General features: G+C 39.5%; 1 protein-coding gene across 3 annotated transcripts in view; it reads right to left on the reverse strand.

The window, feature by feature from the left end:
• The window catches only part of LOC111152512 (succinate dehydrogenase complex assembly factor 4), a 60,376-nt gene extending 50,168 nt beyond the window's left edge, over positions 1–10,208 (reverse strand). For 2 of the 3 annotated variants that reach the window (XR_002640926.1, XM_022510998.1), the window contains exon 1: positions 10,049–10,181. Coding sequence is in view for 2 of the 3 variants with exons in the window: in XM_022510998.1 (XP_022366706.1) it covers positions 10,049–10,112 (64 nt within the window). In the remaining variant the exon portion in view is untranslated. Of the gene's footprint in view, positions 1–10,048 lie in introns of all 3 variants that reach the window. The other variant, XM_022510997.1, reaches the window with a different exon arrangement.
• Positions 10,209–15,425: the final 5,217 nt, after the last annotated feature.

Genomic DNA, 15,425 nt, shown 5'->3' on the forward strand with positions numbered 1-15,425 from the left:
ATCACAAATTTACAGAGTATGAAAGGCTGTTTCTAAGTCATCATAATTCAGTAATAATTAATATAGATATATGGAAAGTATTTTAATAGTTACAAATTAGATTCTAAATGTGGACAGATTTTTCATCTATTCTGGCTAATGACTAGATTCTGCATCTGGTTATGAAGCAAGTCTGTATTCCTGTACATCAAATAACTCACTTTGAAGCCTAAAAATCAGCCAAGTATTTATTTAACAGATACCAGTAACCACCTGCTACTGTGCACTCAGACTCGACTCAATACAATAAATTAGCACTCTCTGTTTTAGGTTTGGTTGTTTTGCAAATCAAAAAAAATATCTTAATTCAATGCTTGAAATGATATTCAGTGTAAAAATAAATCTTGGTATGTTCCAAATCTGTAGAAATTCCTAAGCATTTGCACAAAATCATAAAAAATGGCACAAAATAGTCTTGACTACCAATTATAAAGCAGACATAATCTGAAGCTAAAAATTTTGCCTCTGAAATGATACAGATGTACTAAATATAACTAATACAAGTAATAAACATGGGTTAGATGCCTCCTATGTGTCAGGCTCTGTACTAGGGGCTGAAAACATGACACTTCCTTAAACCTCACAATAATCCAATGCGGCAGGTCTAACGGTCTTTAATTTACAGTAATTGTGCTCAATTTGAACAAAATTATTTTCTGAAAAAGTGACATTAGGTAGATGTGCTGGAAGCTGCCTACTGTCTCAAGTAGCTCCTTTACCCTTCTTCCATTCGGTTCTAAGATTCCCACTCCCATCTCATTCGCTATTAAGCTGAGCACCGGGCCACTTGCTTAGAGAAGACATTTCCCAGCATTCCTGCAGCCAAGCAGCCACATGTCCAAGTGGTGACCAATGGGTTGTGACTGGAAGTGATGTGTGCAAATTCTGGGTTGCCCCACTTCTGCAAAAAGCTGATTGCCCTGGATGTCTTTTCCCCCTTCTTTGGGTTATAATACAGACATGGCAGTGACCCAGCTTCAACCATGCAGATGCAGACAAAACCCAGGGCAAGGGGATACGTAAAATATTTAATAACTTGTATGATATAGACAGTGCCCATTCAGAACCTATGTCCAACCATTCAGAACATATGTTGTAAATAACAAGTAAAATTCAACTATTGTACATGGGGCTGATCAGCGGCACTGGCCTACAGACGGTGGAGCAACAATATGGAAAGAACAATGATCCCCGAATTACCTGTCAAAGCAGAGTTGTCCTGCCTGTCCCATCAGCAGAACTGTTACAGCAGCTTGGCCCTTTCCTTCAGTAATACCATGGACAAGTAAAAAAAAAAAACCTGGCAAGCTAAGGGCACTAGAATCACACATGGGTTCCAATGCCAGCCATCCCACTTTTAGCAATGTGACTGACCCTAAGACGGTTCCTGAACCTCACTGAGTCTGTATCCTCCCCGGAACCGGGATATTTCTACTTGTCCTGTAGCCTAGCTCAGAGAAAGGGAGTAAGGTGTATGTCTCCATTGAGCCTAACTGTAGGACACAGAAGTCAATGTGCAAATGGGTTTTTGGTTAAGAAGAGGAATATGAGTGTACTGTGGGAAAAGAGAGAGGAGTAGCAAAGGAGAAGTTTGAGAAACTAGTCTGTAGGTCTGGTCTTGAGTACTTCTTCTTCTTCTTCTTCTTCTTTTTTTTTTTTTTAAAGATTTTTTATTTATTTATTTGACAGAGAAAGAGAGAGAGATCACAAGTAGGCAGAGAGGCAGGGAAAGAGAGGGGGAAGCAGGATCACCGCGAGCAGAGAGCCTGATGCGGGGCTCGATCCCAGGACCCTGAGATCATGACCCGAGCCGAAGGCAGAGGCTTAACCCACTGAGCCACCCAGGCACCCCTGGTCTTGAGTACTTCTGAAGGAACTTTATCTTAGAAAAAAAGGTTACAAGGAAAAGCTAAAAGACCAATTTTCTCAAAGGACTCTGAGACCATAGTGGCCTAAACAGAATTATTTTTGTAGACAGGTTAACAGTGTTAACAGACTGGGGAGGAGGAGAATTCCTCTCATTTCTGTACCGTACAAGATAAGACAGGGGACATTGTGCTCTTTGGTACCCACACGCTTTAGAACTTTGGAATCAAGTCCGTGCACAGCCACCGGGCAGGGGTGGAGGCAGTAAGGCACATACAAGTAGCTTGAAGGACAGACAGTGAGAGAAAAGGGTCTATTGGATCATAAGGAATAGCAAAGACGTGAAGGGGAGGCCCAGCGCCACTCCTATGGATTCTGCCTATCAAATAGCAGATTCTGCCTATCAAATACTAAGCGACAGTAATTACAGCTGACCCTTGTACAACACAGGTCTGAACTGCACAAGTCCACTTATACGTGGATTTTTCACAGTACAGTACTATAAATGTATTTTCTTTTCCTTATGACTTTTTAAAGTAACGTTTATTTTCTCTATCCTACTGTAAGAATACAACGTATAATATATACAGTACACAAAATATGTGTTAATCAACTGTTCATGTTATCACAAGGCTTCCACTCAATAGTAGGCTATCAGTAGTTAAGTTCTGGGGTAGTCAAAAGTTATACGTGGATTTTTTATGGTGCAGGGGATCAGCCACTAACCCCTACAGTGCACAAAAGTTAGCTGTATGTAAATGTTTGTATTACATTGTGGCCTTTAGCACGCTTCTGACTACCTCAACTGCATGGGCAATAGCTGACAAACTTAAAGCAGAAATCATCCTTTGAGAAACAAGGAAATCACCACCATAAAGCCCATGTCGTCTTCTTCAAGGGGTGGTTTGGCCTTATCCAAAGACTATTTAAGGGGCACCAGGGTGGCTCAGTCGTCAAGCATTTCACTTCAGCTCAGGTTATCAGGATCCTGTGATGGAGCCCCACACTGGGCTCCCTGCTCAGCGGGTAGCCTGCTTCTCCCTCTCCCCTGCACCCCTGCTTGTGTTCCCTCTCTCACTGTCTCTCTCTGTGTCTCAAATAAATAAATAAAATCTTAAAAAAAAAGTCTCTTTAGAACTCTTTACAAGCACATTACAAACAAGAAGATGACCTTCTGAAAGAATAATAAGCAAAGGAAAAAAGACTGATTGAAAACAAAAGACAAACAACAAGCAAGCTTTCATAACTTCTGTTTTTGGCAATCTGATAAATTAGAGATGCCTAAAAACCTATCGCTATAAGACACTTAAAAGGGTTGAAAAAACACAAATATTTCTTAATCAAAGATCCTTTAAGAAAGTATGAAATGATAAACCAACAAAGCTGTTCAGTGAGGTCACCAAACACTTAAACCACTACCTATCTTATGTCTTTCCCACCTAGAGCTGGGGCCCAGAGCTCCCAGAACAGTAGGGAGAGGAGTCTTCCGGGCCTGAGCCAAACAAAAGCCTGCTAGAGGCCAGGACCCCGGGAGGCTCAGCACTCAGAAGAGAAATTGAGCCTGAAGATTTTGATGTGCGTATAAAATACCTGGAGGATCTTGTTAAAATGCAGACTCTGAGCAGGTCTGAGTGAGGTCTCAGATTCTTCATTTTAACAATCTCTAGGTGATGTTCATGCTGCTGGTCAAAAGAGCAAGGAACTAGAAGCAAACTTCCAGCTAACGAAGACAACAGTCAAGGAGGGACGAGTATCCATCTCAACCTTGGTTCTGAGCAGAAATGAAAAAAAGAAGCCCTTACAGAGATTTTGAAACTACTGGCTGACCACACTATGTTTATGCCTGATTACACACTATCAGCATGGTCCAAAAATGCCCAAGGAGAGCATCTTATATAAAATGGACCCAAGTCAAGGTGAAGTGTTCCAGACACATGGGAAGAGCAGAAGCAAATCTTCTGTGGAGAAATACCCTCTCAACTCATGTCTCACGCAAGTCTCAAGAGAGAATACCAGTAAAATTTGAGGAAACAAGCCATCACAAGCAAGAGTTAGTGAAATCAACCAACAGGACCAGACCATAAAGATGTGACATACTAAAACAAACAAACAAAAAAATGTGACATACTGACATCACTGAAATCAGAATATAACTATTTAATGTGTTCAAGGGGAAGAAAGGACAAAAGGGAGAAATGAGTAAGAGACTAAGAAAGGCCAACTTAAAACACAAAGAAATTTAGGAATGTAACAATTTAAATTTAAAGCTCAATAAAATGGCTAAATAGGACAGATAAAATTGAGAAGAGAATCTGTGATCTAGAATTAAGTTCTGAAAAAGTTATGCAGGAAAAAGCATAGAGACAAAGATGAAAATAACCAAAGAGAAGTTCAAACCTATGGAGGATAAAATGAGAAGGTCTAACAAATGTTTGTTTAATCATAATTCCACAAGGAGATAGTGGAAATACCATGAGAGGTACAATAGACAGGAATCACAAAGATGCCAAATGAAAGGGGAAAAAAGTACATCTGGACACAATGTAAAATGAACAACCCCAACAAGGAAGCCAGATCAAAGGAAGATCTAAGAAGAAGCCAGATAAAAGATTACTAATGAAGGAACAAAAACTGGACAGATAACTTCTCCATAGCCATAATAGAAGCCAGAAGATAGAGCTATGAGAAAATGATACACCCACTGAAACCACCTTTTAAAAGCACAAAGTGAAAGAAACCAGATTTTCAGATTAAAAATAAGACCTATATCAAAAGAACATGAAGAAACTTTACCACAAAAGACAGTCATGAATGGGACTTCTAAGCAATGTACTTTAAGAAAATTATCACAGGGGTGCCTGGGTGGCTCAGTGGGTTAAAGCCTCTGTTTTTGGCTCAGGTCATGATCCCAGAGTCCTGGGATCAAGCCCCGAGTCGGGCTCTCTGCTCAGCAGGGAGCTGGCTTCCTCCTCTCTCTCTCTCTGCCTGCCTCTCTGCCTACTTGTGATCTCTGTCAAATAAATAAATTAATTAATAAAAAAAGAGAAAATGATCCCAAAAGTAAAGTGAGATAAGAACAAAGAGATAAAAAGGAGATAAGAACAGAGAGAGAGAAAATGAAAGTTTTATTTATTGATTATATAAAACCATAATAACTGTGATGTCATATTATCAATACCACAATCCCATCCCAACATATACACTAGAACACACACACATATACACACCTAAAAGGCTGAACAACAAAGATAGAGGGTGAGTGAATTCAAAGCATTTTTATACTTTGCACTGTTTAGGAGAAGGTATTCACTTCAGATTTCCTTAAGTATGCATTTAGATTTCATGGGTAACCAATAAAAGGTAATGTATATCTTCCAAACCAGCAGAGGAAAAAAAAATGGAAGAAAATATTTAATTTAAACCAAGTGTGACAAATAGAAGGTGTAAAAATATGGTAGAAATAAAGCCAATTATATCAATAATTATGATTTCTAAATGATCTGAACTCTCCAGTTAAATAGGTATAGACTGTCAGATTCCAAAAAACAAAATAAAACAAAATCCGGCCACATGTTGTTCATGTCAGAAGCTCCATTAATTACCATGTTTCTTAAAAAAAAAAAAAACCAACAAACACACACAAAAGCAAAAGATCAATGTTAGGAACTGAAGATTTGAGTCCCCTTCACCACCCTCATTTATATACTGAAATTCTAACCCCTAATGTGGTGACATTAGAAGGTGGGGCTTCTTTGAGGTAATTAGGTAATGAGGGTGAAGCCCTCATGAACAAGATTAGTGCCCTTTTAAGAAGAAATATGAGAGCCTGCTGTGGCTTTCTGCTCTCTGGCACATGAGGAGACAATGAAAGGACAGCTATCTGCAAACCAGGAAGCAGGCTCTCACCAGAGACCAGATGTGTGGCACCTTGACCTCAGGCTTCCCAGCCTCCAGAACTGTGAGAAATAACTGTTTGGTGTTTAAGCACCCAGTCAATGGTAATTTGCTATTATAGCCCAAACTAAGCCATGAGATGCGCCGTTTCCATATTTTTAGTTTTGTTTTAAAGAGAGACACACAGAAAATGGAAAGAAAATAACCACAGAAAAGAAAATGATAACATAAGTAAAAGACATATAAGTGAGATAATCAACAAAAGCAAGAGTTGGTTCCCTTAAAACTGCTGTGAAGCCTTTGATTAGGCTAATAAGAAAAAAACAAAAGAAGGCAAAATAAATAATATGAAGAGACTACATAATTATATATGAGAGCAGACATTTTTCAAAAAAGGGAACTTTATGCTTATGCCTATATAACGAAAGCATAAAAAATGAACAATTTTCTAGAAAACCTTAACTCATCAAAGCTGACTGAATGCAATAACCATTAAAGAAATTAAACCAGTAATTTAAAATATTCCATCAGAGCGCAGATAGTTTTATACTTGAGTTATACCAAACCCTCTAAGAATGAGTAATTTTTTTAAACAAAACATAACAAGGAAGAGAAAAGGGTGGTAAGACTCTTGAATTCAATGTATGAGGCTAAAATAACTTAAGCTTCAAAACCAGAAAACGAAACTACAGAAGAGGAAACTTACAGGCCAATTTCTTCTTCTTCTTCTTCTTCTTCTTTTTTTTTTAAAGATTTTATTTATTTATTTGACAGAGAGAGAGCACAGAGAGACAGAGGGGTGCAGCAGGCACAGGGAAAAGCAGGCTCCCTGCTGATCAGGGAGCCTGATGCGAGGTTCGGTCCCAGGACCCTGGTGATCCCAGGGTCTGAGCCAGAGGCAGATGCTTAACTGACTGAACCACCCAGGTGCCCCAACAGGCCAATTTCTAAGCAAAATATTAGCATACCAAATCCAACATCATATTAAAAATATAATCATCATGATCAATTTCAGTACCTTCTAGGAATGCTAGAGTATTTAGCATTAGAAAAATGCTACAGTTCACCAACTCACCAGATTTAAAGGAGAAAAATGATATAATCACCCCAAGAAGAGGAAGAAAAATGAATTCATTAAATTTCAAGATTTATTCAGTCTTAAAAACCAGACAAATACATAAACAACAATAAAAACCCTTTGGACACAGCATAGGACTTCGTTAACTTGATAAAGGCACATCCATAGCTAGTATGACATTTGAAATATGAATGCATTCCCTTTACAATTACAAACAAGATATCATCACTTCTAGATAACATGTTATTGGAAATCTGAGCAAGACAGAAAAACAAGAGAAAAGAAAAAGAAAACAAAAGAAAAGAAAAATAAATGTTAGAAAAATGTTAGAAAGTGAGAAACTAGATTTTTAATACTTGCCCTTAATATGACTGCCTACATAGCAAATACCCTCCCCACCTAGCTACGATAAATTATTTAAATTAATAACCTAATTTAGCTGGGTTACACAATACAAAAGCAATAAATAAGTAAATTATGTTTCTATACATAAGTAGCAATCACAAAATGACAATTCAAAAAAATATTGAGCAGTGTTAGTCAAATCCCAACAGGGACTTTTTTTTTTTTTTAAGAATTTGATATGGAAAGCAGATACCTAAGAATTGCCAAAGCACTTCTGAAAAGCAAAATGGGAGGATATTCCCTATTACATAATCAAGATTTATTACAAAGGTGGGACGCCTGGGTGGCTCAGTCAGTTAAGTGTCTGCCTTCAGCTCAGGTCAGGATCCCAGGACCCTGGCTGGGATCAAGTCCAGCATTGGGGTCTTTGCTCGGAGGAGAGCCTGCTTCTCCCTCCTCGTGCAGCTCTCCCTGCTTGTGCTTGCTCTCTCTCTGACAAATAAAATCTTAAAAAAAAAGATTTATTTCAAAGGTATGGTTATTAAGATAGGTGATATCAGCATAAGAATAGACAAATAGATCTATGGAATTGAAAATGGAGCCAAGAAATAAACCCATGCCTATATGTTTATGAGAACTTGATTGAAGAGAGTTGGCATTGTATCAGGGAAGGAAAGGCCCAATATATGGACCTGGGACAACAGATTACTGACATGGAAAATAAGTGAAATTGATTTCCTGCCTCACATCATACACAAAAATCAGTCCTGACAGAATAAAGGCTTATATATAAAAAGCAAAACTACAGACCTTTGCAAAGAAAATACAGACTAACTGACTTTAGGGTAGGAAAGGCTTTTTTAGACAAGATCACAAAGCACTGACAATAAACAAAAGGATCAAGACATGATTACAATTATGATTATGTGTTCCTCAAAAGACACCTTTCTTTAAAAAAAAAGACACCTTTCTTCTGAAGCTGTGTGATTATACGTGCAGATCTGTTATTTTATTCTGCTGCTATTATATATGATTAAAAAAAAAACAAAACTCCAAACCCATGATGGCATGACAAAAACAGCCCCAAACTGGGCTATTTGCCACTTACACAACTCAAAAAGGTTTAGTATTGAATATTAGTAAAGTATAGAGTATTAGTAAAGAACATTAGTAAAGAATATTAGTAAAGAATATAAATAAGAAAGACAAACAATCCATTAAGAAAATGAGGAGATTTCACCAAAAAAAAAAGCTAATAAATATTTTAAAAGATGTTCGACTTCTTTAATTAGAGAAGTTAAAAGAGGAAAGGAATTTAGCTAGGATAGTGGATATAAAATCCCGAAGCAAAAATACCATTTCAACACCCTATTCAGACAAAAATGAAATTTTCTGGTAATTAGCAAATGTTGACAAGTATGTGGAACAACAAGAACTGATGTTTCTGCTGGTAGGTACGTAACTGCCAGTCGGAATGGAAATACCTTTACTACTTGGCATCGTATTATAAAATGGAAAAGGCCTATACCATATGTTTCAGGAATTCCACTCCTTGCATTAGAGCACCCATAACAAGAATGTGTAGCAGCCAATCCTGGTGTTTCCAGAATTACCCAAATGTCCACTGGGAAGAAGACTGGAAAAACTGTATGATACATTCTCGCAACTGCATGATTAACTACAACCTCACACATCAATATAGATGCATCTCAAAATATAGTGTCAGTTGAAAAACGCAAGCAAAATAAATACAAATGGTAAGAAGTCATTTCTATAAAGACCAAAACCATATAAAGTAACAACTCCAATGGGAAGAAGCACACAGGAGCTGCTTGGTAAGAGAAATATTCTATTTCTTAAATTGGAAAATGAGTTCATAAATGTAAGTTCTGCTTTATAACTTACACGTGTAATATACATTTTTGGTATCACACCCTTCATTCTTGCTAACAAGTGAGAAAGGGACGGTGAATGAACACACAACAAAATGTACAGTCACTACTTTGGAGTTTGGATAAAGTGGGACTTTCACTTTATTATTCACTCCTGGACCATTTATAATGTTTACAATTAACAAGTAATACGTTTGGGGAGAAATGATTACAAAAAAACAAACTGCATAGAAATCTGGGGCCCATTACTGAGAGAGGCAGTAATTTTGTTTCCAACTTACACAATTTCTCCAGGATGTCCTCAATTAGAACTAAGTTTAGCATACTCTGTGGGTTACGTTTAAAATACTGAGAAAGCTTTCCAACAAAAATGGGTTTAAAATGGTTCGTTTTTACTGAAAACATGCATACCTTCTTTGTATTAACAATTCTTGACTTTATCTAATTTTTATTATACTAATCTGCTACTTTGGCCCACCTCTGCACTTTTCCAATTTTTTAATACTGCAAACTGCCACAAATCCTTTTTGATGTAAATTAAATAAGTAAATGATGGGTCTCGTTCCCCAAGGGCCCTCTTTTCCATTTTATTTCACGAGCACCGAAGAGTAGTGCGCGCTGAGGGCTCCCAAGTAAACAACCCCGAATGTTTTGCTGCCCTTCCTGACCAGTGACCGGAAGGAAGCGGGTGCCCAGGCTGGAAGGGCTTGGGTGCGGTGATCTAGCCCTAGTCCCACCCCTAAGATCCGGGATGGAGAAGGGACCTAACCAGGACCAAGACGTGGGTGGCCGAGCCGAAAAAGAGCAGCTCTGTAGCACCCAGCGCCTTCAGAAGCCCGGGACACACGCGACTTCCCTGAGGGAGGACTTTCTCGCGGCACCGGGGCCTCGCGACCCCGTCCGCGACTTCGGCCCCCGGGGCCGGGCGTCTTACTTGCCGCTCTCCACGCGGTGGCCGGAACGCAGCCGAGCAACCGAGCCAGCCTCGATACAGACATGGTGCCAAATCCCGCAGCGTCCCCGTGGGTCTAGCAAGGAGGCGGGGAGCCAGCGGAGCCGACCGAGGTCCACCCCGCAGGAGGGGCGGAGCTCTCGGGAGGTGGGGCCTGCTTGTGATTGGGCGGGGCCTGCGTCTGGAGGGGTGGGCCCTGCGTGAGGCCGGGCCGGGGCGGGGCTTCCGGAGCTCACCCTCGGAATCCACGCTCCCGTCAGGCGCTGTCTGTATGAAAGGCTCCTGGAGAGCATCAGCTTTCTCGCGAAGGCGACTCAAACCACCCTGACCTCTGTGTTGATTAAAACCCCAAATCATGGCTGAGGTTGGATGAGGGAATATAATTCGGTATATTCCTCTTAATCTGAGGCAGAGGTCTCTTGAAAGATCTCTTTTATAGTACACAAAGGCGAAGCACCTTTTACTCTTTTGCTCCTTTTACTGTTCTTTTATTTCTTAAATATCTAGTCGTTCAGTAAACTCCTCTAATTCGTCTGTTTTGACTGATTGACCAGATGACCTGAAAGATGACAGTTATGAGTGAAGAGCAGAGCAAGAAAAGGCTTGCCATCTGGTCCAGGCTGCAGTGGAAGGAGCTCTGCCAGTTGGCCCATAAAGTTCCAATGACGTTTGGAGCATATGTGGCAGATCAAGGTGCTTTATGTAACTTGTGGAAATCCTCACAGAATCACAGTGCAGGGCCCTAGATTTTTATTTTTACTTTTTTTTTTTTTTTTAATTTTTCAGAAAAGTTCTTGGCTAGCTGTTGGGCCTGGTAATGTCTGAGAAGGTGACATCAGGTAGCTGTGCAATCTGAGTTTCTCATCATAAACTGGGAGTTACCTGATCCTCCTAGAGAAGGAGTCCCCTTTACTAAAAGTATTATATACTGGGGCACCCGGGGGGTGGGCTTAGTCGTTAATTGTCTGCCCTCAGGTCAGGTCATGATCCCAGGGTCCTGGGATAGAGCCCCATTTCCTGCTCCACGGGAAGCCTGCTTCTCCCTCTCCCACTCCCCCTGCTTGTGTTCCCTCTATTGCTGTGTCTCTGTCAAATAAATAAAATCTCTAAAAAAAAAAAAAAAAAAAAAGTATTATATACAAGAGAGGGCCAGAACCAAAACCCAAGCAATTTTCATTAGCAGTTAGCTCCCACAAACATTTTTGACCCTTACTTCATATCTACAATTTGATGAGTTCCTTGTGACCAGTTGACTGAGGTAAAACATTCAAAGCCAGATTATGAATGGCTCTGCTAAATATACTAACTCAGCTATCAAGGGACTGCCTTGGCATTTAGAATCCCATTTAACAGAGGCCCTCAAGGAACAGCAGAGAGAGAGAGAGAGAGAGAGAGAGAGAGATCTTCTCAGAGGCTAAAACTTTATCCTTTATACTTTGTCTGGAAAGGGATGTGGCTTGAGATAAAGATCTACATGATTCATAGGCACTGGTTTAGTGAAGTTTTGATCAAGGACTGGGACTGTAAAGGTTTTTAAATAGTTCTTTGGAATAGGACCTCTCAAAATCACCCCAAAACATAATATTTGGATCTCATTACTCAAGAAAAAAAAACAAAAAAAAAAACGAAAGGCTCCCATTTCAGAAGGGCTCTTTTTTTTGGTATTTTTTTAAATAATCTTTTTTATTAACATATATTGTATTATTTGCCCCAAGTGTACAGGTCTGTGAATCCTCAGACTCACACACTTCACAGCACTCATCATATCACATACCCTTCCCAATGTCCATAATTCAACCACCCTCTCCATACCCCCTCTCCCCCCGGCAAACCTCAGTTTGTTTTGTGAGATTAAGAGTCTCTTATGGTTTGTCTCCCTACTGATTTCATCTTGTTTCATTTTTTTCAGAAGGGCTTTTAATCAGAATAAGATTTTGATATTACTTATCTATTTTGTTCCATAACATATTAAACCAAAATTTTGTCTTAAAACAGTAAACACTTTCTGTTTTTGTGGGTCAGAAATGGGGAAGCCAGTGTGCCTCTGGCTTTAGATCTTGAGGGAGGTTGCAGTCAAGCTCTTAGCTGGGGTTCCAGTCTCATATAGAGGCACAACTAGGGGTGAGGGGAATCTGCTTCCAAGCTTACTAGGACGATTATTGGCAGGTTTTAATTCTTTGTGGGTTTTTGGGCTGGAGGCCTCTTTCAGTTCTTGCTATGTGGGCTTCTTCAAATGTCATCTCACAATATGGCAGCTGGTTTTCCACAGAATGAATGAGAGAACAAGACTGCTAAAGTGGAAGCCATAGTGTTTTTGTAATCTCATTTCAAGTTTTGATGTATTCTATCATTAGAAATGTATTTTCTCTTTTGATGTATTCTATTAAAAGTGAGTCAGTATATCCAACACACTCTCAAAAGGGAGGGGATTATACAAAGGGTGAATACCAGCAGATGCAGATCACTGAAGATCATTTTAGAGGCTGCCTACCACAGTGACCCACTCTGTAGACATCAGTCAGCCTCATTCTCCTACCACAGCTGGGACCCACTATCAGGTAGCCACGGTGGCATAGTGATGCATAAATTTTTAACATAGTCTTTTTCCCTGCCAAGACTAATTGGCTAGCACCGCTACTTGCAGTGAACAACCTGTCCCCCTGATATAGGAGGACTACACAGCCTGGGTGGCAGGTTTGATTACAACGGAATCCTACTATAATGAAGGAAGTAGCAACTTGTTGTATAGGGACAATTATACTGTGTTTGGATTGGTTTCCTTGACTTATGCTTCTTTTATACATTTTTTCTGTGGACTTACTGAATACCTTATACTACATACACCTTATATAGCATCCCACACAACATTGCTTCTCACCAAAGAACTCACTTGCCTGTGAAAAATGTAGAGTATTGATGCCTGTGGAATTAACAAGCCTTATCATATATCCCATGTGTCCAGAAGCAACTGGTTAACCCTACCGAACCTTTACTTTTGGGACAAGGTGAGAAAATACACTTTGGGATGCTGTCCTGAAGGATTTGACATATGCTCCCAGTGACTTAACGGTATTTTTGGTGATTAGCTCTACTACAGACAGAATAACAGGATCCAAAGAGTACTAGAAGGACTAGTATCTTGTAACATCTGATGCACTATCCATATATTTTGCTTTCTTGTGGGGAGAGACAATCTGCCAAGGGTCCTGTATTCCTGTATATTATTGCTCAAGGCTTATCCATCTCCTGAAACTGAGCAATTTCTGTAGTTAGTCATATAGGCATTTAAATACAGCATTACTACCATTTAACTATTTCCCTTGAGGAAAAGAGACTGGCTTGTTTGCTGCTTGCTCAAAAAATGCGTGGTCCCTGGCCCTGGACTTTTCTCCCGTGATGCAACCCATTGTGTGTACAGGTGTCATCTGGCAATCACTGTGGGAATTGGGGCTCCAGGAACAAGTGCAAATATGCTGATGCTCTGGTTATTTTTCCATAATCATGTCTTTTATACCCGGGAGTCTCCTGTCAGCATCCATTTAACTGTAGCAAGCAAGCCTACAAGTAGGATAAAATCTTAGACCCTTCACCGCTCTTGCCATCCATCTCCATGATTCCAGATTCTACTGGTGCACCAACTTTTTGTAGCCAGAGTAGGGTATAAGGGGGATACAATGTTTTCTTTGCATTAGAGTTTGGGATTGTAACCTGGTCATTTTAGTTCATTCCTCTACGTAAGGAGTTAGAAAAAATAGTTATGGCACTAGTTGGGGTGATTGGCCCTAATGACCACGGAAGAAAAGGGAGTAGGGAGAGGAATCTGATTGGAGCTTGGGAAATCTTATCTCCTGGAATACCTCCTCACAATCCCATGCTGAATTATAAAAATTAAGCAAACATCTGCAACCATATATAGGCAAGACCACTCAAGCCTCAAATTCTTGGATCAAGCACTAGATAAAAAAATTTCATCCACCAAGTTACTAGTTGAACACAAGGGAAACGGAGTAAGTGGCAGTGGTGAGAAGTCATGGCCTCATGGCCAGTGGCAGAATGGAGGACTATATTTAGCATAATTTTAAAAAAAATTTAAATCAGAGGCCTTTGGGACAAAGCATGCTGCTCCCCATACCCTCTCCTGGTTATTGCTTCAGTTCATCTGTAATAGGGCTCCGGAATTTGTATTTTTAACAAGCAATTCAGGTAATTCTCAGCAAGGAAGTTGGCAAAGCCCTGCTCTAGTTATATTTTCTTCCTCATTGGTACATACATATGCTTATATATTTAATAATTTTCCTTTTCTTTCATATCTTATACTATTATTATATATAGGGGTGGTTGTGGTTAGGTGGCAGTATTGTCTATGGGTTACATACTATTGAGACAAGATCATTACACAATTAGAGGAGGATTCCTCTAATTGGAATTCAAGTGGATTTCAAGTCCACCACATGGAGATTGTGGACTTGAAAGTGGATGAGGGATAATAGTATTATGTCAGTATAATGTAAATGTGTAAATATGGTAGAAGTGGTATAGGTAGATGTTGGAAAGAGACGGGACTACAGTAGATCTCTGATATTCCTATATTTGGGGTTCAGTCATCAAATCCATTTCACGTGTTTGGTGGATCTGATGAGAGAAATGGTCCTATCTTCTACTGTGGAGGCTGAAAAGGTCAGCCATACTTGCTATCTTTGATGCCTGACAGCCTCAGTGCTGGCACAAGAATAATCTTTGTCAACTGGACATTCCCATCAGACTTTGAATCTGGAGTGTTTGGAATCCAATTTTCAGAGGCACCACTACCAGCAGACATATACACAAACTTCCAGTTCTTCTTGAGGTCAGAACTTGGCTATGATTTTGGTCATTTAGTTTCCCTTGGCTTCTGTCTGTTTTCCAAAGTCCATTCTCCAGCATTTCCAACAATTCTGTGAACTACCTAATTTTCTTCCAGTAAACTATTTTTCTGCTTAACTTAATCATAATTGTTTTGTTGTTGATGTTTTTAACAAGAATTCATATGGGTATATACTTTAATGAGATTCTCTAAAAGTCAATTATACTGTTTCAGACAATTACATCCCCTTTTCCTCAGAACCCCATTCCTGCAATCCGAATTTGAAGGTGAATAACATATGATAGTTTCCCTGGCAAATAAAAGTGAAATCTGGTAGATTTTAAACCATGATCATTGATATGCTTTTAAAAACTGTCAAAACAACCAAAAACCAATCAACCAACTATGATTATAAGAACAATTTACCCTCAAATACAATTACATGATTATGAGTAAGAATGAATCCTTTGATAAACCTGGAAGATTATTCAAACTTAGAATAAGCATGTTTCAAAC

This window comes from Enhydra lutris, unplaced genomic scaffold, assembly GCF_002288905.1.
Source record: "Enhydra lutris kenyoni isolate GAN:26980312 unplaced genomic scaffold, ASM228890v2 scaffoldscaffold28, whole genome shotgun sequence".
Lineage (NCBI taxonomy): Eukaryota > Metazoa > Chordata > Mammalia > Carnivora > Mustelidae > Enhydra > Enhydra lutris.